Raw genomic sequence first — 27,608 nt, 5'->3', positions numbered from 1 at the left:
TGTCTCCTCCCCTTGACAAGAAGCTCAATAACTGGAAGAGTTAATTGATCTTTGCTGTTTCAGGGGTCAGAGCAGGACCAGGGCACAGAGAAGTGTGAATATTGAACAAAAGGTGGAAATGCCTAGTAGCTGTCTGCATCAGAACCAATGAATCAGGCCAAGGACATGTGCCTGCTTTTCTAGACCCACACTTTTGGGACATGGTCAAGTGAACTTTTTCAAGAGGTAGAGCCTCAGAGAATGAAAGAATTCACAAAGCAAGCACCATTTTGGGTTATTTTTATACTTGAACTTTTATTAAATTATGTTTCTTTGAAGGCTGGGACCATCAAAGGCCTTGGATCAACTTTAAGTGCTGGATGGAGGAAAAAACCATGAGATTACTAGGTGATCTGTGAACACACTGGCAGAATGACAGAGATGACAAAAGGGAGAGACAAAACAACAACAAACAAGAATGGGAAGACTGTTCTTCTGGAGAGCTAGTCAAATTGTTTCCTCATTAAAATGTATTAGGAATGAACTAAAACATTAGTAAATTAAAGAGAAAACTTTAAACTGAGCCCTGAATTTGAGATTATTATAAAAGCTCACCAAATAAAACAGTTGAGTTCTCTGAACATTTTGTACAGCCCCTTGAGCAAAGTGATGCTTTGCCCTTAGCTGCAATCTCCCAACACCACCCCCATTCTCATACCCCAAATGCAGATCCCATTTTAAGAAACCCATCTTCTCCAATTCCTGGTGGCTGCTTATCTCTCCTGATTTTAGGGAAATCAGGTCTGAAGGAGAAAGATGCACAGTGGTGGCAGTGGCAGGTGGGTGAATGGGCACAAAACAGATGGTTTTCGGAGAGTCCACTTGGATCTTTTCTCCAGATGTCTAGTATGTGCTTAACAATTGTTTTTTTTTTAAGCTTGAAAGAAGTCCATTGTGAAGTGAGTTATGAAGAGTGCTCTTTATTTGAAACCTCCACAACACAGACTCCAATCTTGTCTCGCGTTGACTCATTAGCTGTGCACATCAACACATTCCAAGCACAAATTAAGAAATGCAAACAGAACAACAACAAAAAAATACATATATATATATATAATTTTCCCCTATCCAAAGGTTTCAAGTCTCAATGCAGCAAATCCTTCTGAACACAGAATCTGAGGAGCACACTGTTCAAAGAGTTGAGACAAATAGGTCCCTGCCAAGGCTACTGCCTTTTAACGCATGGGAGTAGGTATCCTGGACGGCATGGAAAAGGGAGAGGAGGTGAGGAGAAGGGAGAGGGGAAGAAAGAATGAGCTGGAGTGGGGGAACAGGTTTGTGCTAGGTAGGGTGGGGCAGCTGGGACACACACATGGTAAGTTGGTGGATTTCATTTATTGGTTTTTGACATTTTCTTTCTGGTTCTTTTCTGTTTTTATTTACCCCCTGCCCCAAGTCCAACAATGGTAGAAAAACCCCACAGAGATGGGCAGAGCCTTACTAGGCCAACCCAAAGCCTTCAGAGCACTCCTGGATGGCCAACAGTAGCATGTGGCGGAGCTTCTCAAAGCTCTCATAGGCAGGCAGGTCTAGCTGATTAAAACTAGGGAAAGAAGAAAGATGAGTTCATGAAAAAAAGACTATAAACCAAATCCCCGTGTTCCCATGGTGCCCACTGACCTCTTTTTCCTGAGAACCTACCCCTCATTTCTTGCTGACTCCCAATACTGTCCTAGTGCAGACTGCCGTCTCTTCTTCTAATCTGACCTCAATACTGGTCATCAGTCACCTCTCTAAAACATAAATCCCTGCCACTCTTGTAAACACCATGGCTTCTCTCCTTGCTTGCAGGCTAAAGTGCAACGCTCTTACGAGCTATTCAGAGTCACTGGTGATCTGACCTCTCTCTAGCCTTTTACTCCCTTCTCCAGTCACGCTGAACCTGGGAATACATCATGCTCTTGTGTCACTGTTCATTTGTCACAAGCACAAACACAAACACTGTTCATCTTCCCAGTCTCATTTCAAACATCACCACCTCCACAGAACCACCAAATTTTGAGCTACCCAAGGGCCAGGACTAGAACAGATCTGTGTTCCCAATCTTGAGTAGGGGTTTAGAAGTGTATGAAACATAGAAGCTAAATCTGAATGCTGAAAAGGAGAACTCTTCCTCTTACCAGGTATGAGCTGAAGGCAGGTGATCTGTGGACCTGTCATCTCGATGGATCTGAAACTTCTGAATGCCATTCATACCTTCGAGGGCAGCAAAGCCTTGCAGGGGCACCTTGGAAGTACCTGTGACAAACTGGAGGAACTTGGCACGGTCAGCTTGATCAAAAGAGCGCAATGCTCTCCAGAACCACTGGATCTGCAGGAAGAACAAAAAAGGTCAGCGTTAGGTTGAGAGTTCCTAGAAAAAGGGGTGGGGGAGGTGGAATTCAGGAAACAGGACTGGACTTGAAATCCTAGGCATGTCCCTTTCACGGAACTTCATTCATAAAATAGAAAGAACATCACCTAAAAATATGAAGAGTTAGGTATAGGTAAACTGTCCACCACAACCCTCTTCCTCTGAGAGTGTTGATTTACTTGGGATCATATAAACTAGCACTGATGAGAGTAAGAGGACCATACAGAGAGGGAAGTCAGGAACAGCTCACCTGAATAGAGTTGGACTGGTACTTGTGGTATTCAGTGTTGGATTTCAGGAACAGCTCACCTGAATAGAGTTGGACTGGTACTTGTGGTATTCAGTGTTGGATTTCAGGTCATCAGTGTCTATTGTGGGCAGTCCTGATATGAGGAGCTCTAATTCTTGCTCAGTGAAGATAGAAATGAGGCGCTTTGGAATGATCTCATAGAAGCCTTCCAAGAAAGCCGCCAGCTGTTTGCGGATGGCTCCTGGGGAGAAGAACCAAAAAGCTACACTGCTTCTGAACCCACACAAATATTAGGGGTAGAGACCCCCAACCGGGCTCCGGATGCAGCTAGGATGCTGGCTAGTCTGTCTGCCTCACCCACCACTCTGTTTCTAGGCCCCTGCATGAGGGTGGATGAAAAAATATCTTTGGTGTTTCTTGACTCCTTTTTCGCAAGGCATTTATGGCTGTGTTGAACGGAAGAGAAAAAAATGTCTGCAAAATGAATGAGGCCTGATCTCTTCCCATAAAGAACAAAATAGGGACCAAAGTGACATTTCTCCTACCTGTCATTCTCATCTGGCACACGAGGTGTACATACTCCTTTTTATTCTCTTCTGTTACCAAGATGTTGGCCCCACTAGGCTTGAGGTCACGAACTTCACAGACTCCAAACTCTTGGACCTAGAATACCAATCATACAAATCAGGCTTGGTCTAAGGTAAGACTAACATAGATACTGAGAACATACTCTGAACTCCTTGCCATGCTCTAGGCAGAAGAGGGAACTCAAAGCCTTAAGAAATAGTGGCTTTTCTCGTAGGCTCACAACTCCCCTAACAGGGACAGGCCAAGGGGAGGAATGAAGGAAATTAGTCTTGGCCTTAAAACACATAAGTAGACTGAAAGATAGGATTTCCAAATTAGGAAAGTTGGGATTTCCAAATTATCCAAGGTTAAAAAAAAAAAAAGCTAAAGAAAAAAAAAGGCAAAGGGTATGGCTAACATATGTAATATAACACAACACAACACAACCTTTGAGGGGGAAGAGTAACATTAAAAAATTGTTTTTCACTTATCTCTATTTGTACCCTTTTTCTACAATAAACCACTTTCTAGAATGAATTATGTACTAGAGCATTTTTCATAATGGGTAAACTAGGGAACTATCTGGATTGTTTTACAAATTCTGGTTTTTCTGTTTGTCATGTCTCATACAAATACACATTGCTCTGTCTGATGGGGAATGGGACATGGGACTTGAAGAAGTCAAGATGCTTCCACAGAACTTGTATCTATGTCCTGTATCTTGTTTGTCCAATGACAGTTCTAAGGCGATCCAGAACGGGTCTCCTAGAGTAGCTGGGCTGTGCTATGGTCAGGATTTCCTGATATACCTCAGTGCTGAAGGTGAGGTCGTAGCCTAGGGTGGAGACATCATTTTCTAACAGATAAACCAGGCCCTGGTAGAAGTGGTAATCTTCACTCTCCATATCCGTGTATCTAGTAAAACACAATTAGGCAGTGTCACAAGTTGGGGAGGGGGTGAGGAGTCAGCAAAGGGACAGGACTCAAGAAAAAAGACCTAGTTCCCAGGGCTGAGCCACATCCTCACCTGACAGATTTGCCCAAGATGTGTTTGTAGAAGGACCGAGTAAAGTAGCACTCCAGAAGGCGGTTGTCATATACAGCTTTGGCCACAATGCGTCCGACAAACTTGAAGTAGCTGAGGTGGTTGGGGTTTGCAGTGGGAAGATGGGTTGATGGGTATATGTGACCCGATCACCAGGTGAGGTATGGAACAAGGCATACATAGGGTTAAACATCTCTCGAGAGATGATCATATACCACTCCCGCAGGAGCCCTCCAGCATCCTGCCCTTCTTCTCCTTCAAACACTATATACCTGCAGAATAGAGCAGGAGGAGAAGAGAGATGTGAAGAAAGCTCAAGGATAAATCTATTAATTTACTCCACAACCTGAGTCTTTCGGGAGTGTAATGTCAGATAACAGATGTGAACAGAGAGTGCTGAGAGGCCAGAGGAGGGATGAGGGCCTGGGACGAAAAAACGTCATCGATAGAAAAGATGTCCTGAAATGTCAACAAAGGTTCACTAAGGGGTAATGGGATGGGGGGAGGCACGTATGTCAATAGCAAAGATTTAGGAGGCCTACATGAGGTCTGACTTAAGGCAAGCAGGGTTAAAAGGAGAAGTCAAGTTGTGTTAAAGAGAGTTGAGCCCATGGTCCAGTTTGTATAAGGTACTTGGTGGTGAGGGGACATGACACAGAGTCTTGGGAGACTGACTTCTTCTATAGTTTGATGGATGGTGAGCACCATACCATGAGGTGAGGGGGAGAAATCATTAAGTTCCTGAGTTCAGGAGCTTCAAGGCTACCCCAAAGGGCCTATCATCTCATCGGTTCCTACCCCTCTTGGTTTTGTACACCTGCCAATCTCCTCTAGGTGGTTTCAGAATTAACAGTGAGCAATTATGAATTTGGTGGGAAGCCCACCCACTCATGCCAAGTGTGGTCTCCCCAAATGCAGGGGATCATTTGCTCAGCAAGCTTCCAGTTCCTAGTGTAATAATGGACAAAGCTATCATTGTGAAGCCATCAGATGCATCTTTTCTACACACCAAATACTCTCCTGTCAAGCTGGAAATTACTGGGTAGCTTAGCCAAAGAGCCAGTCAGCAGAAGACCATTCTCACAAGACCAGGCTAAGAGTAGGCGACAGCTCAGTGAGCGTATCTAAGCTCAATCCCTAATAGAAATTCTTACTGGGAGGGTAGCACCTCCTTAAATTCTCCTGCACGTATGAGGCTTGAGTAAGCCATTACTACCCCATCCCCCATCCTATTTCTGCTCTAGGCTCTTACAAGCGATTCTTCATTTCTTCAGGGGATTTGCGGTGCAGCTCACGATAGGAGTCTTCAAACACATGGTCACGGCGGACATGCACAGCCGTATCTTCCTTCCGGAGCCCTTCATCTAAATGCTCCAGCTCTTGGCGAAAATATCTTGGGAGACAGGAAATGAAGGAAAATAGGATTGGGGTGGCAAGGCAACCTTCTGTTTGACTAATTAAGATGAAGACCCACAATGATGCTTACCCCATTCTCCAAACACTTTGACTGATCCCTGCATCCCCTCTCTCTCCCACTTTGGGAAATGCCAGGTAGTTGGGATAGGTGGGTAATTTGTTACCAACTGCGGCATGCAGTTTCTGCAATGGGCAGGTAAGCATAAGTATGTTCACGGGAAGGAAGAGAGGAGTGGGATGACAGGAGGGTTATGGAAGACCCATCTGAGCCCGGCTATAAGTGTACTATGGCCACCTATACCTCCTGCATTACCTCAAAGGATGGAAAAGGACTCTAGAAATAATGTGGTTAAACAAAGACTCTCATTTCTATGATGAAGAATGGAGACTGGAGTGATGAGAAGGCCAGGGAGTATCTAGGCAAAATGACTGACAGTGGCGCAACTGTTTCTCTTCCCTCTCCACCCAGCACCATTCCAAGTGATGCCAGCAAGGGAAAGTTCTTGCCCATGAGCAACTCTGGTTCCTTACTGGGAGGGAAGATACCAAATAGTATCTTCCCTCCCAGTAAGTTCTTTTCCCCCCAATCTTGGGTTCCCTTACTTCCCTTGCTTTACAACACCCAGGGCACATACTTGCGCTTGACATCGAAGTCAAGGACACGAATGTAGTCTACCAGGACAGCAAAAGGCCCATCATCAAGATGGGTGGTGGACTGCCGTAGGATCTGGTTTAACACAGTGCGATGAGTCTCTGAGGGAAGACAGGACAATAGGAATCAGACATTCACAGGTCACAGGAGGCTGTAAGTCAGCTAGCAACTCTCTCTTCTTTCCCTTCCTTGTTTCAGGAGCCAGGTATAAGTGTGAAAACAATTGTGATCATTTGTACCCCTTCCTGGTTTCCCACTGCCTCAGGACCTGTGGCCCACAAGGGTTTCTAGACCCAGTCTCATTTTACACCCCCTGCCCTTTTATCAGCTGGGGATACAAGGTATGAAACAACCCTGTACAAAATGAAATCATCTACATTTGGGGGCCTAAACGTTCCCTGTACCTGCAAAGCGAAGGAACTTCTGCGTATCAGGGGGCAGACTTGAGGAGATGTGCATAGACGAGGGCTCCCGGGAGAAGAATGGGTCAAGGGAGGAAGGAGTGGCTGGGGTTAAGGGGGCAGGAGAGAGTGGAGGAGGCTCGTCCTTGATGTGTGCTAGCTGGCTCTCACGGGTGTCTCGGACAGGAGGCTTGCTCTCCCGCTCCGTGGCATGGACCAGAAAGAATGCCTCGACGGCAGGCTGTAACACTGGGGGTAGGAAGGACAGGGAGGTAACTTATTTTAATTCACTAATTTGTATTTATTTATTTTACAAATGTCAATATGCAAACTCCCCATTTATAAGCAAATAATAAAAAATATAGTAACAAAGAAGAAATAATGAAAATTGGCATGGGAAAAATAACCGTGGAACAGTAAAATGAAGCCACAAAGTCAGAGCTTCTTGCAGCCAAAGGAAAATGGGATAGGTAAACAGTTATAAAGATTCCCTTGGTCAACAAGGTAAAAGACAGTTTACTAAAAAAGAAAGTGCATCTTTTTTCAGACACTGAGGTCAGATAAAATTCTCCTTTGAATTCTAATTACAGACACTGAGGGAGAGGGGTAGCATGGGGAGAAGAAAAGTAAACTGACAGAAAGGGCCCCAGAACCTCAAGGCCCCAACTCACCTAGCACCGCATGCTGGTCATGAGACTCCTCCAGTTCCTTTAAACACTCCCCTAGCATGTCCCACAGCTCATCTAGGCTCAGCTGCTCACTAAGCAGGGGTAACTCTGGTGGCCTTTCCTCTTTCTCCCCCTGTGGGGTTCCATCAGAGCCTATAAGGCACACAGTGAAAAGAATCAGAAAGTCTTAAGAGGTTTCTCCTACACTTTGATTGCACTCAGACTAGACAGTAAAGGTATAGGCCATTAGACAGATTATGTGGAGTGGCCCACTGGCCACTGAGTAACACTCACTGAGCAACATCTGAAAGCAAGGTTTAGGCCTATGCTGGATGACATTTAAATTTAAATTAAATAAAGTTAACAGAATGAAAAAACAAATTCAGTTCCTCAGTTACACTAGCCATATTACAAGTATTTGATTGTCACATGTGGCTAGTGGCTAATGGCATAAAGTTCTATTGGATACTGTAGGTCTAGGCATTCCTTCATTAGCTGCCAGAAAACCATGGATTACCTCAGGGCAATGAAGGAATGGTGAAACTTTGGATGGCTGTCTTCCAGTTTACAAACCATGTTCTAGGACATTACCCTTATTGACTCTTGACAGCTGCCCTCGGAAGTAGGTTGCTCCTCATTATTTTCTTTACCAAGGACAGAGGACATAAATCCAGATCTTTCTTATTCTATGTCTGGTGCCTTTTGAATTAGTCATCTTGTCTTGGGACAGTTTAAAATTTGAGAAGCTATGGTGTGACCAATGGACCCCCATGGCTGGTACCTTGTCCTGGCTTCTACCAGGAGCTTATTCTAAACTTTGTTCAGTAGCCAAGTTGCAAGAACCAGTTTTATCTTCTGGGTGAGGAAAAACCAACTGCTTCCTCACCAATCGCTCCTTCTCTCTCCCTCTCTACATTGACCCTCATGCCCCCAATAGGCTTAGGCTTATTCCTGACCTTTGCCCTTCATCATCCACTCAAATCCTGACTATTCTTCAAGGCTCTAACAGTCCTAGTGTCTGACTCTGGCACTTGCAGACTGTGTGACCTTGGGCAAGAGAACATTTCTCTGCCTTATTCTCCCTACTACAAAATGGGGAAAACATCTCTCTCTCAAGGTCCTGATGAATATTAAGTCACTTAATACGGCATTTCAAAAACGGATGAACTGCAAGAATACTCCAAAGGTGTATGTTAAAAGGGTGCCAAAAAGTATTCTAGGTGAAAGTAACTTCGAGAGATGATGCTAATAACTCTAACATTCATTGTATCAAGTACATGTTTAAATGCTATGTGTGTATTAACTTACTTAATCCTAATAACTATGAACATCCCTATTTTAGATGAAGAAACTGAAGCAAAGAGGGGTTTGCCTCAGATTCCAGAGTTATAAATGGGGAAAGCCAAGACTTAAATGCAAGCAGTGTCCATGAATCAGATAGTACCACAGTTTCTTTACTACAGAATTGTGGTGTGTGCTAAAAATCTTCAACAAGAGCAAGATGGAGGGAGGTAGTGATCCTGGTTGGTAAGCATCTACTAACATTTACAGGAACCAGTGTTCACTGGAAGAAATGGGAAAACCCTGAGCTTATGTATGTCAAAAGCAAGGGATCCAGCAGAGCATGATATCATAAAGGCTGGCTCTCCCTTTTACAGGGCTGGAAACAGGAAGTAGTACTGACCAATAGACTGAGTATCTTGAGCACTGGGAGATGGCTGGTCCACATCCATGGGTGACTCCTCCCTCCACACAGATGCCTCTGACTGGCTACACTCCAACTGGATAAGAGAGACAAAGTCATATAAAGGCTGCAACTCTGCTTTTCTCAGGCACAGGCTATAGGTTGGCATTCCCACATCTCACACATTGTCAAGCTTGAAAAGAAGCTTTCTGTACATGATCAGAAAGCTCTGTAGTTTTTCGGGACACAAGAATGGCCTTCCCACTTGCTGAGCTTGCAAGTCTTCCCAAAGAATTTCCTGGATGCCTGCGCTGTCTACACTATATACCAGACCTGCTGTCCAGTCAGACACCAGCTTCCTAGATACAGACTTCAAGTCATCTCCTGGGGACAGGTTACATTTACATAACTCAGATGGCTAGAAGGTAGGTTTGTTCTTTGTTTCTGATTGCTCATAAAATCAGAAATAACAGGGGAGTCAGTGCAACTTTTGATGGGTAGGATTACTTAAGTCAACATCTATCTCATCAGGTGATGGGAAAGAGACTGGGCAAGAAAATAAAATTTATACTGTGGAATAATGGCTTTCTAGTTTTTCTTTTCTACCTTACTGAAATAACTGCCCCCAAATTCTAGGTTATTCCCAGCATGCCCAATGCAATCAGACTGTTTAACAGTAATTGTACACAGAGAAAAACCAAGCCTCAGGATACCTTTATTTCCTGGATCTTGGGAAGGTGATCTGCATGTTGCCAGGAGAGGAAAACAATGAGATAGGCCATAGCATACACATATGACCCCAGATTTTCACTGCTGCAACTCTGTGCTGGGACTGTCACAGTAAGGTGGCTACCTAGGTGTCTGAAGGTTTCCTTCTAAAAGTGCCTGAGTGCCTAGGTGCCAAGGGATTATGGAGAATAGAGGCAGAGGCCAGTATGGAGGGACTAGCCACTGACAGAATGGCTATGTGGGAAGAGCACCAAGCTTGGGGGACTTTCAAGGACAGGATTCCTAAGATGTCTGACGTATGTGCATTGTTCCATAACACTGAAAACTCTTCACCGCACATCCCTCAGAACCCAGACACTTAGCATTAGGCAGTTTGCAAAAGTGCCACTATTGACTGGATAGCTGGGGGTGGTGTGTGATGGCCAAGCTTTAAACCAAACTAAACCAAACCAAACCAACAAACAATCCAACACACAAAAAAGTAAAGAAATGCCAACAGAAAGTAACCCTGTTGTTCAAAAGCATTCATACAGCAAACTTAATGGAAAAGCATACAAGGTAAGGGCAGTGAAACACCACTGATGACGTGGTGGGGGAAGAGGGACGAGACGAATGCGGGAACACAGGCATCATGCTAACCGTTGCTGCTTGTTGTTGTCTCCATGCCCTTTGACCCTCACGTACCATTTGTATAATGGCATCAGCCTCAGCCTCCAGCTGCCGAACAGCTGCCTGGATGCTGCTGGCAGAGCCTAGACCGGAGGAACCTGGGAGAGAGAAAGAAGGGAAAATAAATCAAATGTAGGAAGATGGAATACCCAATATTCTCTCTCCTACCATCTCCTGGGCTGCCACAGGGCATCTTGCTGAGGTCTATGAGCACTAGTTCAGGCAGCTTCAGGATGCTCACTGTCAGGCACTAGGATCTACATTACAGATAAAGGCAGGACGCATGGTAATAGGCAGATATATGGGGGCATGTGAGAGGATTCTATGGGATAGGAAGAAAGTCAATGGCTGAGGCAACATGGCTACAGTGTTTTTAGTCAGGAGTGATCAAAGAAGTAGAAACGAAGTACATTCAGTGAGTGTCTTGATCAGCAAAGGGTCCATCCCCAAATGTCCTGCCAGATTTCAATTCCCCCTTAATTATCACATGTCCTAATGAATTTCCCATATGGGCAGCTTGAGTGAGATATAGAATATAGCCACCAACATTTTGACAAAAGATCACCACTTTCCTTTTGGAAAAATCAGACAGGAAGGAGACATGACAGTAATCCCTGCCCTCCAGGGACTCCGGGTTTTCCATCATCACCCCTGCCCCTCAACTGGATACTGTAGTTTCATACCTAGCCTGCCTGTCTGCTTGGCTTTCTTGTTAGCTCGGCGTGTGTCGTCCCGGAGCTGGATGGTGACCTGTAGTACCCTCAAGAAGAACTTCTGGGTAGACGTCTTGCATATCAACATGGACATGGAAGGCAGTTGGAGTTCACGGCCACCCAGGGGTCGCTTCTGAGATGCCACAATTACCACATTCTCAGCCATGTTGAACCTGGATAGTGCAGAGGTGGCTTGCATATACTGACAGCATCAAAGCATAAATACCCAGAGCAAGCAGAGCTTTTTGGTGGCAGTTAGAGGGGTAAAGACCCTCAGAAGGAAGTCTCAAAAGTAGGGAGAAGCAGGAAAAAATGAGTTGAACATGTGTAGGACAGATAGGAATCTACCTAGAGTAAGGACATGACCAGGAAACCAGGCAACAGCCACATTTCAGAATGCCCCAGATTCTAGCTTCCCAGCCTAAAGGGCTCCTCCCACCCACCTGCTCTGCATTTTGCCTTTCAGCTTGGTAGTCTGTGGCTGCTCCTCAGGCAGGCCATCAGGAGAGAGGGTCTCACACTGGGCTCGCCGCTGCTGTTCCAGGTTGTATTCCCGAAGCTCAGCCAGAAGGGTACCTGAAGTAGGCAGAGGAACAGCAGCTATTGAGACTTCCCTACTGAAGCAGCTCAAAACCAAACCTTTCCAAGAAACCTGCCCAGGCTACCCTCTTTGCACAGCTGCGGAGAACCCAAATTTCCCTGGCCTCAAGAATCTGTTGATTCTCCATGAAATGCAGCTCAGTACAGAGGAAAAAAAAGTATGTTTCGGAAGCAGAAAGGCCAGGGTCCAAATTCTGTTTCCTCTACTTAGTGAGGTTTTGTGGTGATCTCAGGCAAATTTGTTCTCTCCATGTCCATTTACCCATCTCAATAATGGGAATAAAACTGCCTAACATTGCAAGGTTGCTGTGAGAATTAGGAGATAATCATGTCACGGAGTGCCTAGGACAGTGCCTGGCCTATAGGTGCTGAAAAATGGTAGAGGCAAAGAAAGGTCAGAGGCCAGGTTCTGTATGGTCCAAGGACATTGGTGGGAGGAAGACAACTAAGCAGATAGCCAAGATCTAGGGTCTCGAGACCCATGACTGGGATCGGGGAGGGAGAGATCAAAGAAACTCTCTGGGTTGAAAGAAACCGTGGTTCTGCTCCTTCATCCAATCGCTTTATTTTTCCTGCTCAGAAAAATAGAAGACTAGATGATTTGCGGATGTTCTCGGCATTTCCACACCCTCAAAATTGTCCAAAGGCAGAGGGTATCTCATTCTGACTTTCCCATTCCTGAGCCTGAAGATCTCTGAAGGGGTGAAGCTGCCTCAGCAGGCTCATCATGGGATCTTACCCAGAATGGAAAAGAAACGAGGCACTGCTGTTCTTATACATGCTCTTTTTCCCTTCACCTAACACTGATGACCTGCTGTGTACCAGGCACTGGAAATGCAGAGAGAAGCCCATCCTTGTCCTCAAAGAATGGAGCAGAGGAAATCAGTGCACAATCAGTGCTATGACAGAGGGGAACATGGGGGCAGTGCCGTAGGAGCATACAGGAGTTTGATTCGGGCTGGGGGTTCAAGGAAGGCTTCCAGAGAGATGACACCTAAGTGAAAGGTTTAAGAGAGACAAGACGCTTTACTGCTGCCGTTACCTATCTGTTTACAAAGGGTATAACCGAGATGGTGCGCTCCATTCAGCAGCAGCTTGAGAACAGTGTCTCGGGTCCCAGGGTCCCCCCGGGAGAGCTGGAGCAACACATTGGCTGCATCCTCTAGGCCTTCTTCAGAACAAGAGTGGGATGTCAACACCTAGGGAAAAGAAGGAGAGAAAGGGTAAACCCCAACTCAAGAACAAAGACATTATCCCGTTTACCCTTCCTCCCCCAACCTTGACAGGTCAGAAGAACCTCACCTCCACAGAGAGCTGCAGCTGGTTTTCTGTTAAGCCAGAAGATACCATCTTGAAGTCTGCACTGCTGCTGCCTCCATCGCCCACCTTTGCTGGAGATTTGCTGCCCTTCATAGTAGTAGAAGCTTTGAGAAAACAGAACACGATAAGCCTCCGTGAAACTCACAAGTCAGACCTCAGTGGCAGAACCATGGGCTTCAAAACGGGAAAGTAGTGGGAAAAAATCCACCCACTAAAGCCAGACCCAAATGACTTGACATGCTAAGGACTCTTATGACTTTACCTTCCAAGGTGACAAAGAGTGCCACGTATTTCTCCCAACTGCTCACCTACCACCACAGCCTCTTCTATTCTTCAAAACCTACTTCTTCAGACAATTATTGCGAATCTGCTGCAGCAGGCTCATTGATTTCCCCCTTTCCTTTACTTCCTGGGATGGTCTGGCTACTTCTGTCTACCCTGATTCACACTGCATCCTGCCTGCTCTTGAACTATTTCAGCCAGCCTGGAAAGGATGGGAGTTCCTTGAAGATGGAGACTTTCCTTCTTCTCCCCTTCTGCTGGTGCCTAGCCTAGGGAAGCCACATTCAGTGAACGCCCGCTGGTCTTCACAGGAGTGTCTGCGTGGGTTTGCGGGAGGAAAGAAAGGAGGAGAAAGAGAAAACTGGAACCGATGAAGGTGAAAATGAACACATTTGGCTCTCATAAACACAAACCAAGCCGAATGGAATTGCTGAGGAACACCTGGGTGAAGAAGTGGGGTAAGGTGGGTGTAACAGTAGACACCCCACAGCTCCCAGGCTACATCCACACTTACTTGAAACAGTAGTGGTAGCAGTCGTGGGGGTAGTCACTGTGGTCGAAGCAGCTATAGCAATGGTAGAAATAGCCGTGGCAGCAAACAGGGCTGGAGCAGAAGTGACAGGGGTGGTTGCAGCAGGGGGAGTGGGCATGGTGGTGACAGCAGTGGTAGTGGTGGTAGATGTGGTTGAGGTGGCAGCAGTGGTAGAGGAAGCACTGCTGCCAGAATTAGCCTGTGCTTCTGACACTTTGTTTTCTGGGAGAGCAACTGAGATGAGAGAAAGGAGTCTGAGGAGTTTCTCAGTTAAGAGAGAGCTCCGGCGGATGACTGGGTGTGACAACATGTTCATGAGCTGCCCCAGTGAAGAGGCCTCAAGGCTACAGGGGGAGGTTTCCCCCTCACCACTGGCGCTCACTGGCACTGACTTCATGGAGTTCTTGCCTTTCTGGCTGACATTCATGTTGTCCAGTTTTACCAATAGGTCCCAGAAGTCTGTGCAAATGCCACTGCTGGTGGACTGTGAAGAGCATGGGCTGCAGGCCTGTTTACTGCCTCTTTCCCGATCGCTCTCACAGTTTGTTTCTTTGGTCCGCTGCTGTGTGAAGTGGCTGGGAAACACCTGCCAGGAAAAGAAGGACAGGCTTGGTCTAGGGGCTTTTTTAGCAAAAAGGAGCCTTCCTGACAAAGGAGAGACAACTGGGTTTCCAGACTCTCCTCGCCTTTGGACAGCTTTGGTAGCAGGGGAGAGATGTCATGTAGGAGTTTTATCCAACAGGAGGCCAAGCAGCCTAGAGAAATGAACAAGGGCATTGTAGGGAGACAGACAGACAAGCCACTATTTCTGAGCCTCAGTCTCTGTAGCTATAACATGGGGAGGATACCTAGCCCCCTTTGCAAAGTTGTCAAGACTGAATGAGATCACGTGTTTTGCATAGTGCCTGGCACAAGGCATGCCATGAATAAACGGTAGCAATGCTTATTATTAAACACACACACACATGCACAAACAAAAAAGCAAATGAAAACAACAAAAAATGGACTAGACCCAAACTAAATTCTAAGGCCAGTTCTGTCGCTTACTAAGTAGCTATGTGACAAAGTCACTAAAATTTCCTGTACCCCAATTTCATCTGTAATATGGCGATCATAAGACCTCAGAAGGTTGTTGTGATGACTGAGATAATGCAAAGAAGTTGTAAAGAGTGAAGATATTCCCACAAAGTTATTTACCGGACAATTTCCTGGAAACAACACAGGGCTCAACACTTAAAATAACAGCAAAGAGAAAGGCCAGAACAGGGACTCACTACCTCCCTTAGTGCTCAGATTTCACCTGGCTGTTGCTGCTACAACAGTCTGTTGCTGTCCCAGTCACAACAGCAAAAGGCTGTTGGTGTTTCATTCCCCAGGAGTTAAACTCCTTCAAGCTCCTCACCTTGGCTAATTGAATGAGTGTGTCCAGAACATGTCTGCAGACAACAGGAGCAGCCTGGGGGTGGATGTGGACAGTGGAGCCACTGCTGGCGTGCTTCTCAGTATGTTTGCGCCCACCTGAACGCTGGATCTGGAATATATTAGTCCTGCAGCCGAGGGCTGCATCCATGGATACTGACAGCCAGGAAAGCTGGTTGGAGCTCTTAGACTCCATCTTATGTAGCAGGTCCAAGGGCCGGTTGTCATGACTGCTTGACACACAGCTCTTGCTTGACTTTTTGCCTTTTTCCTCAGTCGTGGTGAGCTTGGGTGTTTCAATGCACAGCTCACTCTCACTGCTGCGCTGCAAGATGGACAACAGGCTGCGGATGACCCAGTGGCGGGTCTGGGCATGGTAGCAGAGATTCTGCAGTACTCGGTGTAGACGGCTTGTATTGAGCTTTGGCTCATCCATGAAAAGTAGGACCAGGAGACAAGACAGGGCTTCGTGGTCCAGGAGGAGCCGGCCTCGGAGACGGAGGAGAGTGTCCATGTTACTGCCAGAAGGCCTGGAAACAGAGCATGGTCTCTGGGAAACACTTCTGCTAGAGCTCTAGGGATTAGGCTCAGGCCTGGGGGACGGGATTGAGCTGGACACCTCCAGGGAGGCTTGAGATGGGAGGGGGCATGCAGTCCAAGGTCTCTTAATAGCAATAATTGCTGCCCTCATTGTATAGCCACTTTACACTGTCTATAACATCTTCCTCACAGGGCTGCTGTGAAGATTAGAGAATCGCCCATTTTTGAGATGATGAACAAGAGGCTCAAATAGGTTAAATGACTTGCCCTCCATCACACAGAGACTGAGAAGAGAGCAGAGATTCTAGCCCACGTCTGTACCAAGTACCATGAACTGGTAAAATCTGTCTGTCTGGTCCAGGTGACAACACTATGTCTGCTTTCTAGAGACTACCAGTTCCTGTGGGACTGATTACTTCCTTCACATTTTGTCATGTCGGGCCCATTCTGCTTCAGCCTGGTGAACAATTAACACTTTTCTACTTCCCCAACCTAGATGGTACCATCTCAGTGCAATCGGTTCACTGTTTTCCTATTTGAGTGGATCGCAGCTGGTTTCCTTTCTAGTTAAAACCACAGCTAGCTCCTGCTACCAGTCTGCCTTACTTTGTGATTATGGTCTACAGTGGTTACACTAACCCCAAAGTGTGGCTTTCTGAAGGGGAGTCCAAAGGTCTGGCTCTCCCATTCATTCAAGGAAACATTCTAGAGAAGTCATCCAGCTTCTCGGGATTTCAGCTTCTCCATCTACAAAATTAAAGGAGCTGGACTAGCAGATTTGAGAGGTGGTTTGGTAAGGTGAAAAAAGACAAAGGTACCTGTTATGGCTGCTGCTACCCCCCATCTGGAAGGTGCCACCTCGCTGCACAGCAAGGTGAGTATACTGGACCCCACGGTTACCGCTCAGGCGACTGGTGAAAGCTGGAAGGAAAGAAAAAGGAAACTGACACTGAGGAGGGTGGCGGTAAGCTGGGTCTAGGCAACACAAAGAGGAAAACCAGAGCCTCATGTGGCCAAAGATGGACACCCCAGAGCCCTCCCACTTGCCTCCCTTTGTACCTGGGCTTCGGAGAATGGCAGACAGTGCAGAGGTGCCGCTGTGCCCAAAAAGACGTTCATGCATGAGCTGCCGCTGCCGTGCTTCCTGCTCTCGCCTTAGAGCTTGAGCCTCAGCTGCAATATCAGGTGGCATCACAGCCAACACGCTGTCCTCCATGTCCTCTAGAACACTACGGCGCAGGTCTGATGGCAGAGTCTGGATGAAGGTCACAGGATACATAGGGGTGTTTGAGCTGGCACTCTGTGCCAGTTCTCGTCGTCGTTGCTCAGCTCTCTGTTGTGCCAGCACCTAGGGAGCACAAGAAGTCAATGGGGGCAATATCTACTGCCATGCAGCCAGCCCCACTGTCTTTCCCGCTTACATACTTCCTCCTGAATGGCTGGAGGCAGGGCAGCCAGGAACTCAGGGATCATTTCAGTCACACCAGGATTCCCCACCACTGCAGGAGCTGAGTTGGCTGTTGAAGGGGCAGTCCGGGTTGGTGGACGAATGCCTAGCTGGTTCTGCAAGACTTCCCAGCGGATGTCATCAGGCAGAGCAGCCAGAAAAGAGGGGTCTACACCCTCAGGCAGACTGATCCCTGAGAGGGGAGATGCAAGATGTGAAGGGACCCACAACTCTACTGATGTCTAGCATGTGCTTGTATGTAAAAAACCTATGTCACTGCTTGAGAGAAATGAAGCGTGTATGTCCTCGCTGCTTGCAAAGGACACAGGACACAGTGAGGGCCCACACAACACCTCCAGGTTCAAAATCTGTTGTGTGCTGGTTCACTGCTTACACTCTCGCTTAATGTTCATAAAGACCCTGCCATGTAGAAATTTTCACCCCTCACTGTCAATGAGGATCACAGAAATTAAATAATCACCCTAGGTAGTTCACATTGAACCCAAGAAATTATTTATTCCAAATTCATGATAAACTCATGTTGTTTTGAGAGGAAAGAATTCAAACCCAGAGGGAAAATTATTTCCCCAGTGTTTCGCTGGGGAAAGCTAGGGCCAGAAGCAGAATGGCTCCTGACCTAATCACATGGTGAAAGGTGTGACCTTCAATGACTGCAACTTGGTATGTTCATTTGACCTTGTAAAAGGGCTTGGAATTTAACGATAAGCCTGTGCTCTTGGCTGTTCAATTCCAAGAAGATCAGTTTCACTCCAAAGCCTGAGCTCATGCCATTATGCCACAGCAACCCCTTACTGCCAGTATTTCTCCTGTACATATGCCCTCCATTCTGGATGGAACTATCTGACTAGTGGACATTTCCATGCAAAGGGCTACAAGAAATGTCAACAATCTCAGGATGTCCTGAGCATACATGGCGCTCACCCGCAAGGGGATCTTCTTCTTCGCTGCTTGTTGAAGGCACTGGCTCTTCCAGGATTCCTCGGGAATCGGCTCCAGAGATGGCCACAGCAGAATCTCTGGTTGAAGAGCTTTCAGAAGATGCAGGGGGAGAGCTGAGGGAAATCATTTTCAGGTTGTTGTCTGTGTTATGGTTTCCCTTTATAAAGTATTCCTACAATACCCCTTTCTCACAGAAGCCAGGTGGATCTCCCCAGTGTAACAAGCCTGTCTGTTTAGTAAGTACACAAATGGGGCTTCAAATACCTTCCAAAATATTCTGAAATTCTGCCCTCCTCTTGCCCACACAGTGCTTACCTGTCCTCAGGTGGCTGGGCAGGCTCCCCTGACCCATCACCTCTGCCTTGTGCTTCTGCCACAACTGGAGGGACATCCCCAGGGGTGGAGCTGCCTGCTGTGGGCTGCTCACAACTGCCAGCTGCTGAGGTGTCACCCACAGCCTCCTCCAGGGTACAGGAAGCCAGGCTGCTGGTGTCCATGGGAGAGCCTTCCAGTTGACTGCGGACAGCTGTCGGGGCATCAGAATCTTCAGCTCTCTCTGGTGAAAGAGAGGCTAGGAGGAAGTCAAAGCGAGGGGTCAGATCTCTGTCTAGAATAGGGGCAAAATTAAAAAAGCAGCAACATGACAAAGTATTTGATAGAAACACCTCCTCAGGAGCAGTCAGATCAAACTGCTCACTTCCCTCCTTAACCCCATGTTGGCCTGCTCTTCCCCATAAATCTTACCTGCTTCTTAAGGTTCAGTTCAAGCCTTTTCTATCATTTGTTTAACATTTACTATATTCTAGGCATGCTTGTGAAACATCTTCCCTAGGCACCCTACGAAATGGAGCCTGTCACTTTCAGATTCCCTTTAGGCACCATTTGAACATGAAAGTCGGTTCTGGTTACCTAAACAAGGTCCCTTGAAGGAAAAGAAAAACTACACTTTAAGGTTTCTCCAGAGCACATCACAGGCAGTGTGGCATAGAACAGGAAGGCAGCCACATTTCAATTTAACACAGGGAACACTGTGCTGAGAAGAATTTTGAGGCCCCATTTCAAGGGGGACATAGTGCCCTGATATGCGCCAGAGTATGGGAGAGCTGTTAAGTGTAGGGTCACATGCTTGCCATCCCTGGAACTGCTGAAGCAGAGCAAGCTTCAGAGTAAGACAGACCTGGATTTTAATCCCAGTTCAACCACTTACTGAGCAACCTTGGAATAATGATTTCACTTCTGAGCTTCAGTTTATTCATGGAGATAATGCCATCTGCTTTGTATGACTGGTTTTAAAGAAGTTACTAATATGCCTGGCACAATAGCTCAGGAACAGAGTAATTACCTCAAAAATTGGTACATATTACGGATTGTAGATATTATCATTAATATCATTAGATATTCAGATTTATAACCACTTAAGGGAACACAAAAGTAACCTCAACTTTACCTAAGAAGTCTCATGTGTAAACTGATTACTGAGCTCCTCATATTCTCTAAAGTAACAGAACAAAGAAAACTACAAAAATATCCATTCTTCCTTCCTTTTCCAATCCCCAAAACTTGAATTTCTACTCACTTATTGTGGGAACTGGAGACAACTCCATCTGAGTTGTTTCTGCTTCTCCACTTGGCTTTGTGGGACCCAATTCCTCTGGCTCTACAGGCATCAATAGCTGGGTAGAGCTGTCCCCGTCTCCAACTGGGGACTGCAGCTCCTGAGGAATCTCTCCTAAGGCAGGTGGGGGTGGGAGTGTTGGCTGCTGTTTTGAGGGTTGCAGAATGACAAGGGTATCCTTGGACTCAGATGTAGTTGCATCAGTTGAAGATGGAGTTGTTGGGTAGCTATCAGGCATAGGAGTCCCATCTTTAGTGGAAAGAATGATATTGGTGGTTATGGGGCTGTCAGTCAAGGATCACAGGAGCCACCTGATCATCACATGTAGCTTGACAAATGTACCACACAGCCAGAGATACAGGATTCTCTCCCACCCACCCCCTCCCCCAACTGCTCCAAGGAACAGTTTGTGGCTGGTCTGGTATACCCAGGCTGAGGGCTAAGGCACAGTGCTCTGCCCCAAGAACTGGGGATCTGACTCCCCCTGGATCATAAGAATTAAATCCTCAGGTAGAAGGGGAATATTTTAGGTCATGTAGATCGGCTGAGGCTAACTTTCTCTGTAGGTACACAGAATATCTACCCACCAAAAACTTACTGATTCTCCAATTTCCTCATCTACTGGAGTAAGAAACGGTCTAAATTTCCCTCAAAACTCTTAAAGCACATGTTCTCTTCCCTGTTCTACTACTGAGTAAATGAAGTCATTTTACAGCTGATAAAATAGCAAAATGTTTGCTTTCATGAAAAATCAATTACATGCTTCTATCAATGAAGGACAAATTATTTTATGATGACATGTACTTCACCCTAAATATCATCTGTTCCCTTCTACCTCACTTTTCTTCCAGTCCTGCTTATCTAAAAAAAACATTATAACTTTGTCTGCTGGAGGCAACACTACCAAGACTAAGTGTGAATATGCCATACATTGGGGAAAGTAGTAAGCTGTATGGTTATCTTCTAATTGGGGACTAAAAGCCCTACCCCACAACAATACAACTTACTACCTCACCCTGGTGTGAGCAGAATCTCAAAGCAAGGCTAAAAGGACATTCTACCTGGTGACAGACCTGTTCTGAGACCTTCTGCTAAATTAAGGACACCAGGACACCTACCCTCTTTCATTGCTTTAAAAAATATTGTGCAGGCTTTGGTATAATTATTTCCCAAACGGAGTGTCAAGAGGCCAGAAAGCGTAGGAAAGCAGAAGTTTAGAAGAAATAGGGAGGAGGAGACATATAATACCACCAGATATTAGAATTCCAAATGGCTCTTGACCATTGTTAAGATTAGAAGAAAGAATAGAAAGCATAAGGTAGGAATACCATTTAGTCCACAGAGCTACCTTCTTCAAAAGCAGGTTGTGAAGACAATGGTTCTTAGACTTTTGGATTCCACAGACCAATAAAGTTTAGATAAAAAAGAAAACAAAATGGAGACCAACATAGGGTTACCAGTTTTTAGTTTTTCCATAAAAGAAAAAAAAGGTCATCATTTAATAAAAATATTTTGATACAAAAGAACCAGGCATATATATGTCAAAATTAAAAAACACCAGACCTTTGAAATGATTAAGTTCAACTTGTGAAAAATTTAGTTAACTTCTCTAATTCTGTTCATTTCCACAAAGGACTGGCATTTGGGAACCACTGTCAACAGGTATTCTCATGAAGTTCCACACCACGGTGGTCACCAAAGGACAACCCTTTAAAGATGTATATATGCTTAGTTGCAGAGAAAAGAACTGCAGTCAGGAAAGGGAATAAAAGGACACATGACCTGACGACTACACTTGCCAGAATGAAACACAGCATAATCAGAACAAAAACCCGAATAGATCCAGTCAGAAGGGAAGTGTACCACTGTGGGAAAGACAGTAGACTCTATAGTTATCTCCAAGATGGGGTATGACCCTAAAACTATACAACCTACTACCTCATCCCACAGAGCACCAGTGTTCATTTTCAGCCCACATGGGCCAGGTACTTGGAAGGGTCAGGAGAAAGAACCAATCAATCTGTTAGTAAGAAGTTTGAGAAAAGGAAGAATTACCTGAGATGTTCTGTTCAGTAGAATCATCTGTCTTAGATGCAGTACACTGTAAAAAGAAGGGACAGATCTATGTGGAACTTTAAAAGCATAAAAGATAGAGGTCAACTGTAATAGTCTCTACCTCTCACATATACGATCTGGCAGCTCAATGACCTGGATGGAAAAATGCTTCTGCCATGTGAGAAAAGAAAGATCACTATGATGTGTAAATACCTATGCCATTTCTCTACGCATGTTCATGTTCAAGGATAGCTTGGGGAAGAAACTGCCTGGTAGCCAACTGAACAACTATAGGAAATAATAAAAATCACCCCAGGGTTGAGCATGACAAGTCCCGAACACAACCATAAGACTAGCAAGAATTTCTTAAGAGTTTATCTATTTATATATATTTCCCTTCCTTGGGCCTTTTTTGTCTTCTCTAGCTTTTTTTTTAAAAATCTATGCTAGGTTTGCTTATTCTCCATCCTTTTTCATGTGCTTGAAACAATGTTACTGTTTATTAGGTAAAAGTTCCACATAAAGATATCTGTTAGCTCAAGCTTGTTATTATAACTGCACATTCCAATATTCATATTTTTTATTTATCTGATACTCTAATTGACAAGGGGGTAATTGTAAAGTCTTTTACTAACGTCTTTCAATTTCTTTGTATTTCTATCACTTTTTATTTTGTCTATTTTATACTTTAAAGCCACACTGCTTGAGGCCCCAAAAGTTTCAAGAAAAGGTAGGTAGGTAGGTGGATTCTTTCCAAATTAAGATCCTGTTGAGCCCTAGAGAATGACATGGGGTTCAGGGTAGGAATATTCTCTCTGATCCGAAGCCCAAGGTTGACTTACTCAAATGATGGAATGGGGTCATCTTGGAAAGGTTCCCCACATTGGCAGTTTACTGAGAGAAATGGAATTGAGCAACCAAGAACTCTGGCTTATTTTTAAATTCTATGCCCCTTCACCAAGTCAAATGATCTCATCAAGTTGCAGACATGAAGGCAGAGACTACACAGTGTGATTGTTCTGGTTCTGGCTCTAGCTTTCCCCAGTGAGACACTGGGGAAAATGATTTTCCCTCTGGGTTTGAATTCTTTCCCCTATAAATTCTGATTGTATGGTGAATTTGGAATGAAGTATTCCTCAGATTCAATGTGAATGTCTTAGGATTTTTCAGTGACTGTCACTGCTATGTGTGTGCCAAAACATTATGAAAGTTAAGGCAGACAGAGCCAAAGGTGAATCCTCTCAATTCCTGGGAATCACCTGTGCACTTTGATCCCTGTTCACCTTATCTTCTTTGCCTTTCTCAGTCATCTCTGTTTCTTCCTCAGCCAGTTGTTTCCTGCGTTTCTCCCGCCTTTCTTCCAGCTCCTCATCTCTCAGGAATTCCAGGTGATTGACAATGGGCACTTTAACCACTATATCAAAGAGGCAAAGATCAGAGGCTGCTCTGCTGGGGTAAGAGAGAAAGCCAAGAGGCAGACCTAGCGGCCAGAGAGAATCAGGGAAATAGTTTTCCATGCATCTGTCCCAGCTCTGGAAGTCTCACTGCCCTGACAGCCAAGCTGCCACACACCTGAAACACAGTCGTGCATGCTTTCAGCATCAAGAACTTTGCATTCTTCTGTCCAGCGGGTCAGGGCTGTGGGGATGCTGGACAGAGTTCCTATAGAGGAACAAAGGAAGGAGATTGAGGTTCTTGGCCTTCTCAAGTATCAACGGATGCAAAAATTACAGTATTTCCCCAACAGGACCCAGTGTCTACCACTATGTTTGGTACAGGCACCTAGAAATACTAGAAGTTTTTATACCCTCGGCTAAGTCATTCATTCAGTGGTTTGAGCTCCAATAAAATGGGATTTCTCCATGGCAGATACTAATCTGCTTTCCTTCAGCAGGGAAAAAGAATTTGACAAAACTCTATTCTCCCTTTCACCACACAAACTTGCCTGCTTGGCTGGTAGCTGTGCTCTGGTCATGGAAAAAGTCATCCAGTAATTCATCATCAGACCGGGCAATGATGTGGACGTCATCATTACCAACCAGCAGGCGAGCCCGGCCCCGGCTTTGTAGAGGGAGACTGCTGCTCAGCTGAAGGATGTCAGCAGCAGCTGAGGGACCAAGCAACCTGTAGGGTGAAGGTGGGATACAATGGTCACTGTAAGTCCACAAGGCCCCTACAACTTGTCATAACTGCATAATACTATCACGGACCTTACCATACTGCACAGAAGTCCTAGTTATTTTTCTGACTACTGCCATCATTGAGAACTTTGAGCAGAAGTGGTACATTATTCCACAGTCCCTGGCACAGAGTGTCACTAATAAGCTTCTACATGCTAGGCACTGTGTTAGGGTTAAATGCCTCCATTGTAAACTCTCACTGTAGTGTATACATTGACCATTAAAACACCTACCTATATCCTTTCCTTCCACTTAAAATTTTTTCGTCCACTAAACTCTAAACCCCTCAGGGCAGGGATCCTGCTCTGTCTTTGAATGCTTGGCATATAATATGCTTAGTAATTGTTGACTGTATGCACAGGGCTCTTAAGCAAAAGAACATGTCACACAATTTTGTATTCCCCAAAAGGCTGCACACATAACCCACAAAGAAATAGGATAAATATCTCATTAGTGTGTGTGTGTGTCAAGCACATTAAATGATGGACCATTTCCTCCCTGGTCAGGACAATGCTGAAGCCCAGTGAGGATTCTTACAAGAGTGCCAGTGAACTTGACAGGTCTTCTTTGTAACTCACCTCTGAAGTATAAGAGGAGGGTTGGGCTGGCGATTCCCAGGGTAGTGGACATGAATGGTGTGGCCAGTATTGGCGGTCAGCTGCCTTAGGGTTCTCTGACTACGCCCGATGCCCTGGGTGAGACGAGTGGTAGAGGAGCCACTGCCCACTGTCAGGGAACTGTGGTCTGCATGGCGTACCATCAGCGGGTGCGTGGTAGGGATATTTCCTGGGGATGGGGGGATGTCTGCTGCAAGGACAAAATGCAGAGAGGTCAGTGCCAAGAAGAAATTTCTTCCACGGTTGTCTCAAGCAGAACCATGTCTCCTGGGCCTTACTTCCTCACACGGAAACCTGAGCTTTGTCCTTTCTCCCTCATTCCCACACCTAATCTACGATCACTGGCACTACCATAGCTTATGTCACCATCTCTCATCTTTATACTGCAACAGCCTCCTAAACAGTACCTTCTCCCAATCCATTCTCCACACTTCAGCCACAGTGATGCTGCTAAGCCCCTCAGAAACATGCTGTTCCCTCTACCTTGAAGACTCTTCTCTCTCTTCTTTACCTGCTTTATTCTTCTTGGCCTGACTTTTACAGATTGGGTTAGATAACCCTCTACTTTGCTTCCTTATCATACTTCAATGTAATGCCTGCTTACTTTAATTCCTAATTCACCATAAGCTCCTATGAAGGAAGAGGCACTGTATCCCTAGTTCCTGGGACACAGTAGGCACTCCTCAAATATTTTTTCAATTTGCTGAATGGACAGAGGCTCAGTTATAAGGAAGACTGACACAAATCACAAAATCGCAAAGAGAATCACAGAAAAGGCGGCAATTTGAAAATCATCCAACCCAATACACTTTTTCTTTTTCTTTTCAAACCTTTCATTTACAGGTGACAAACTGAGGCTCAAAGAGGTAAGAGATTACTTGGCCAAGACAACAGACCAGAACAGTGCAGTGTTTTCTACTATATCATGCTTGTTATTTGTGGTCAAGACCTGTCTTATCAAGGTAGCTTGATATAAGGAACCTGACTCTCTAACTTGGCGGTAGAAGGGAACTTTGACGTTGATGGGGAGGGAAGAAAGGGATTCACTCCCTCCTCCTGCAAAGATGTATCCTTGATGAACAGGGTGAATATGCTCAAATCTACTCTCCAATGCCAAGCTCAAAGGTGTCTCCATCCAAATCCTCAAGATCCAGTGTTACAGACACAAAGATTATTGTTTGCTCTGCCACTGTAATATGCACATGGGTGCCTGATGCAGTCAGCTTTGGTTTATTTTTTTTTTTTTCAAATCAAGTAAACTATCAAGTTGTCCAGGCTCTAAAATGGCTGCCTGTTTACTGAGGTGGAGAGATCAAAGGCAGCCTCTCATGATTCCTTCTTCTAAGTACATATTACTGAGAGAGATGGATTCAGATATCCCTTGCCCCAGGAAGTCAGTATAGGAAAGAAGTGCTCTTATGTATCAGCTAGATAGCTGCTCTGGTTTACTGCGTGGCTTACCCTAGAGAAGGGTATAAGAATCAAGAGATAAAACCCAACTGAACCGCTGTATCTTACTAGCACTGGAGAACATGTTGTCAAACTCAATGATGAGATCATCCTCCCGGTCAAAGCGCTCAAATCGGACCAAGGGAGAAGCATTCATATCAGGGTAATCCTCATCCAATTCCATCTCAGAGCCATCGTCGTCATCGTCTTCATCTCCCCCTTCACCTTCATCACCCTCCTTAAGGGGAAAATAGGAGATGGAGAATTGCTGGAGATAAGGATTTTCTGAAGTCTGGTGTCCCGGCCATATTTGCACATGAGGGAGGGAGGCGCTGATGCTAGCAACCCAGACTGATGGGTTTTCTCCAGCTTTGTGTTCCCATAGAAGAGGTTGTCTGAACCAAACCAAACACAGTCCCCCCTCACCTGATCATCTTCCTCATCTTCCTCCTCCTCCTCCTCTTCATCCTGACTATCATCCTCATCCTCATTACTGCCACTGCTGTCCTCTTCCTGAGTGTGCTCCTCCTCATCCTCAGGGTCCAGGATATTCATAGAATCTAAAACAAAGGGAGCACATTGGAGGACTACACTGAGCAGCTAGAAAATAGGCTATTACGCAGGCCTGCAGATTAAGTGGGAAGGAGATGGGTTATCTGACTCTAGGAGAGGAAGAAACAGATCTGGGGTGATGTGCAGATTTAGTGAGCCAGCCATGATTTCCTAAGAGTGCCAATCAATGTCTCAATACACTGAGCAGGGTGGCTGAATGTGGAGGCTAGCTACAGGGTGGTGGCCTTAGGAGCCATGGTTTAGAAGTAGGCCAGGTCTGCTGGTGCCCCCTCGCCTTTCCAGCCCTACTTTGCTATTGACTGCATCCTGTTGGTAAGAGGGGATCTGGAGCGATGACTGCAGGTGGGTGAGAAGAAAGCAAACCAAGTAAGAAGTGACAAACTTTGGGCAAGCAGTAGTAACATGTTAATTGAAAAACTGGCTGAGGATAAAGTGGATGGTCTATGTCAGCGCATGCAGACAGATGCTTCATTATTCTGTACATGTGGGCAGCTGCCTCCAGGAAAACCCTAGTATAGTGTCCATCAGAAGTGCAGGGCAAGAAGGGAGGCCTTTCTGGCTCGACACTCTCACCTTCTCGGTTGGCCTGCAAGGTGGAAGCTTGGCTGAGGTTGGAAGGAGCTTCATCCATCAGCACATCCTCTTGTGATTTATCCTCTCCACTTCTGCTCACTGAAGGTTACAGAGCAGAGCCTTCACTGAACAACAGAGGACTTCCCTTTCCAGACTGGGTGTGCCTAAAGAAGCTATGTATACCTAGCAAATATCCAGTTTCTTTGAATGAGGGAGAAGACCTGGATTCTCTGCTATCAACTATGTAGATGAGCTTGGCC

At 45.6% G+C, this 27,608-nt stretch overlaps 1 protein-coding gene across 1 annotated transcript in view; it reads right to left on the bottom strand.

Moving 5' to 3' along the window:
- Positions 1 to 1,353: 1,353 nt before the first annotated feature.
- LOC119525178 (E3 ubiquitin-protein ligase HUWE1-like) overlaps positions 1,354 to 27,608 on the bottom strand; it is a 195,496-nt gene continuing 169,241 nt past the window's right edge. Inside the window, 34 exon segments of the mRNA XM_037823780.1 lie at positions 1,354 to 1,582; positions 2,160 to 2,350; positions 2,702 to 2,883; positions 3,188 to 3,305; positions 4,019 to 4,124; positions 4,237 to 4,364; positions 4,366 to 4,386; positions 4,388 to 4,526; positions 5,507 to 5,647; positions 6,306 to 6,423; positions 6,727 to 6,972; positions 7,395 to 7,544; positions 9,076 to 9,172; positions 10,444 to 10,571; positions 11,157 to 11,359; positions 11,630 to 11,762; positions 12,829 to 12,985; positions 13,089 to 13,210; positions 13,903 to 14,506; positions 15,323 to 15,869; positions 16,698 to 16,800; positions 16,939 to 17,227; positions 17,305 to 17,519; positions 18,269 to 18,399; positions 18,602 to 18,857; positions 19,863 to 20,150; positions 21,957 to 22,002; positions 23,216 to 23,370; positions 23,529 to 23,618; positions 23,902 to 24,080; positions 24,715 to 24,943; positions 26,272 to 26,440; positions 26,629 to 26,762; positions 27,349 to 27,447. Of these exon segments, the coding sequence (XP_037679708.1) occupies positions 1,480 to 1,582; positions 2,160 to 2,350; positions 2,702 to 2,883; positions 3,188 to 3,305; positions 4,019 to 4,124; positions 4,237 to 4,364; positions 4,366 to 4,386; positions 4,388 to 4,526; positions 5,507 to 5,647; positions 6,306 to 6,423; positions 6,727 to 6,972; positions 7,395 to 7,544; positions 9,076 to 9,172; positions 10,444 to 10,571; positions 11,157 to 11,359; positions 11,630 to 11,762; positions 12,829 to 12,985; positions 13,089 to 13,210; positions 13,903 to 14,506; positions 15,323 to 15,869; positions 16,698 to 16,800; positions 16,939 to 17,227; positions 17,305 to 17,519; positions 18,269 to 18,399; positions 18,602 to 18,857; positions 19,863 to 20,150; positions 21,957 to 22,002; positions 23,216 to 23,370; positions 23,529 to 23,618; positions 23,902 to 24,080; positions 24,715 to 24,943; positions 26,272 to 26,440; positions 26,629 to 26,762; positions 27,349 to 27,447 (6,017 nt within the window). The 3' untranslated portion in view covers positions 1,354 to 1,479.

This window comes from Choloepus didactylus (genome assembly GCF_015220235.1).
Source record: "Choloepus didactylus isolate mChoDid1 chromosome 24 unlocalized genomic scaffold, mChoDid1.pri SUPER_24_unloc2, whole genome shotgun sequence".
Classification (NCBI taxonomy): domain Eukaryota; kingdom Metazoa; phylum Chordata; class Mammalia; order Pilosa; family Megalonychidae; genus Choloepus; species Choloepus didactylus.
The sequence above is the reverse complement of the archived record's forward strand: the minus strand, read 5'-3'. Positions and strand labels throughout refer to the sequence as shown.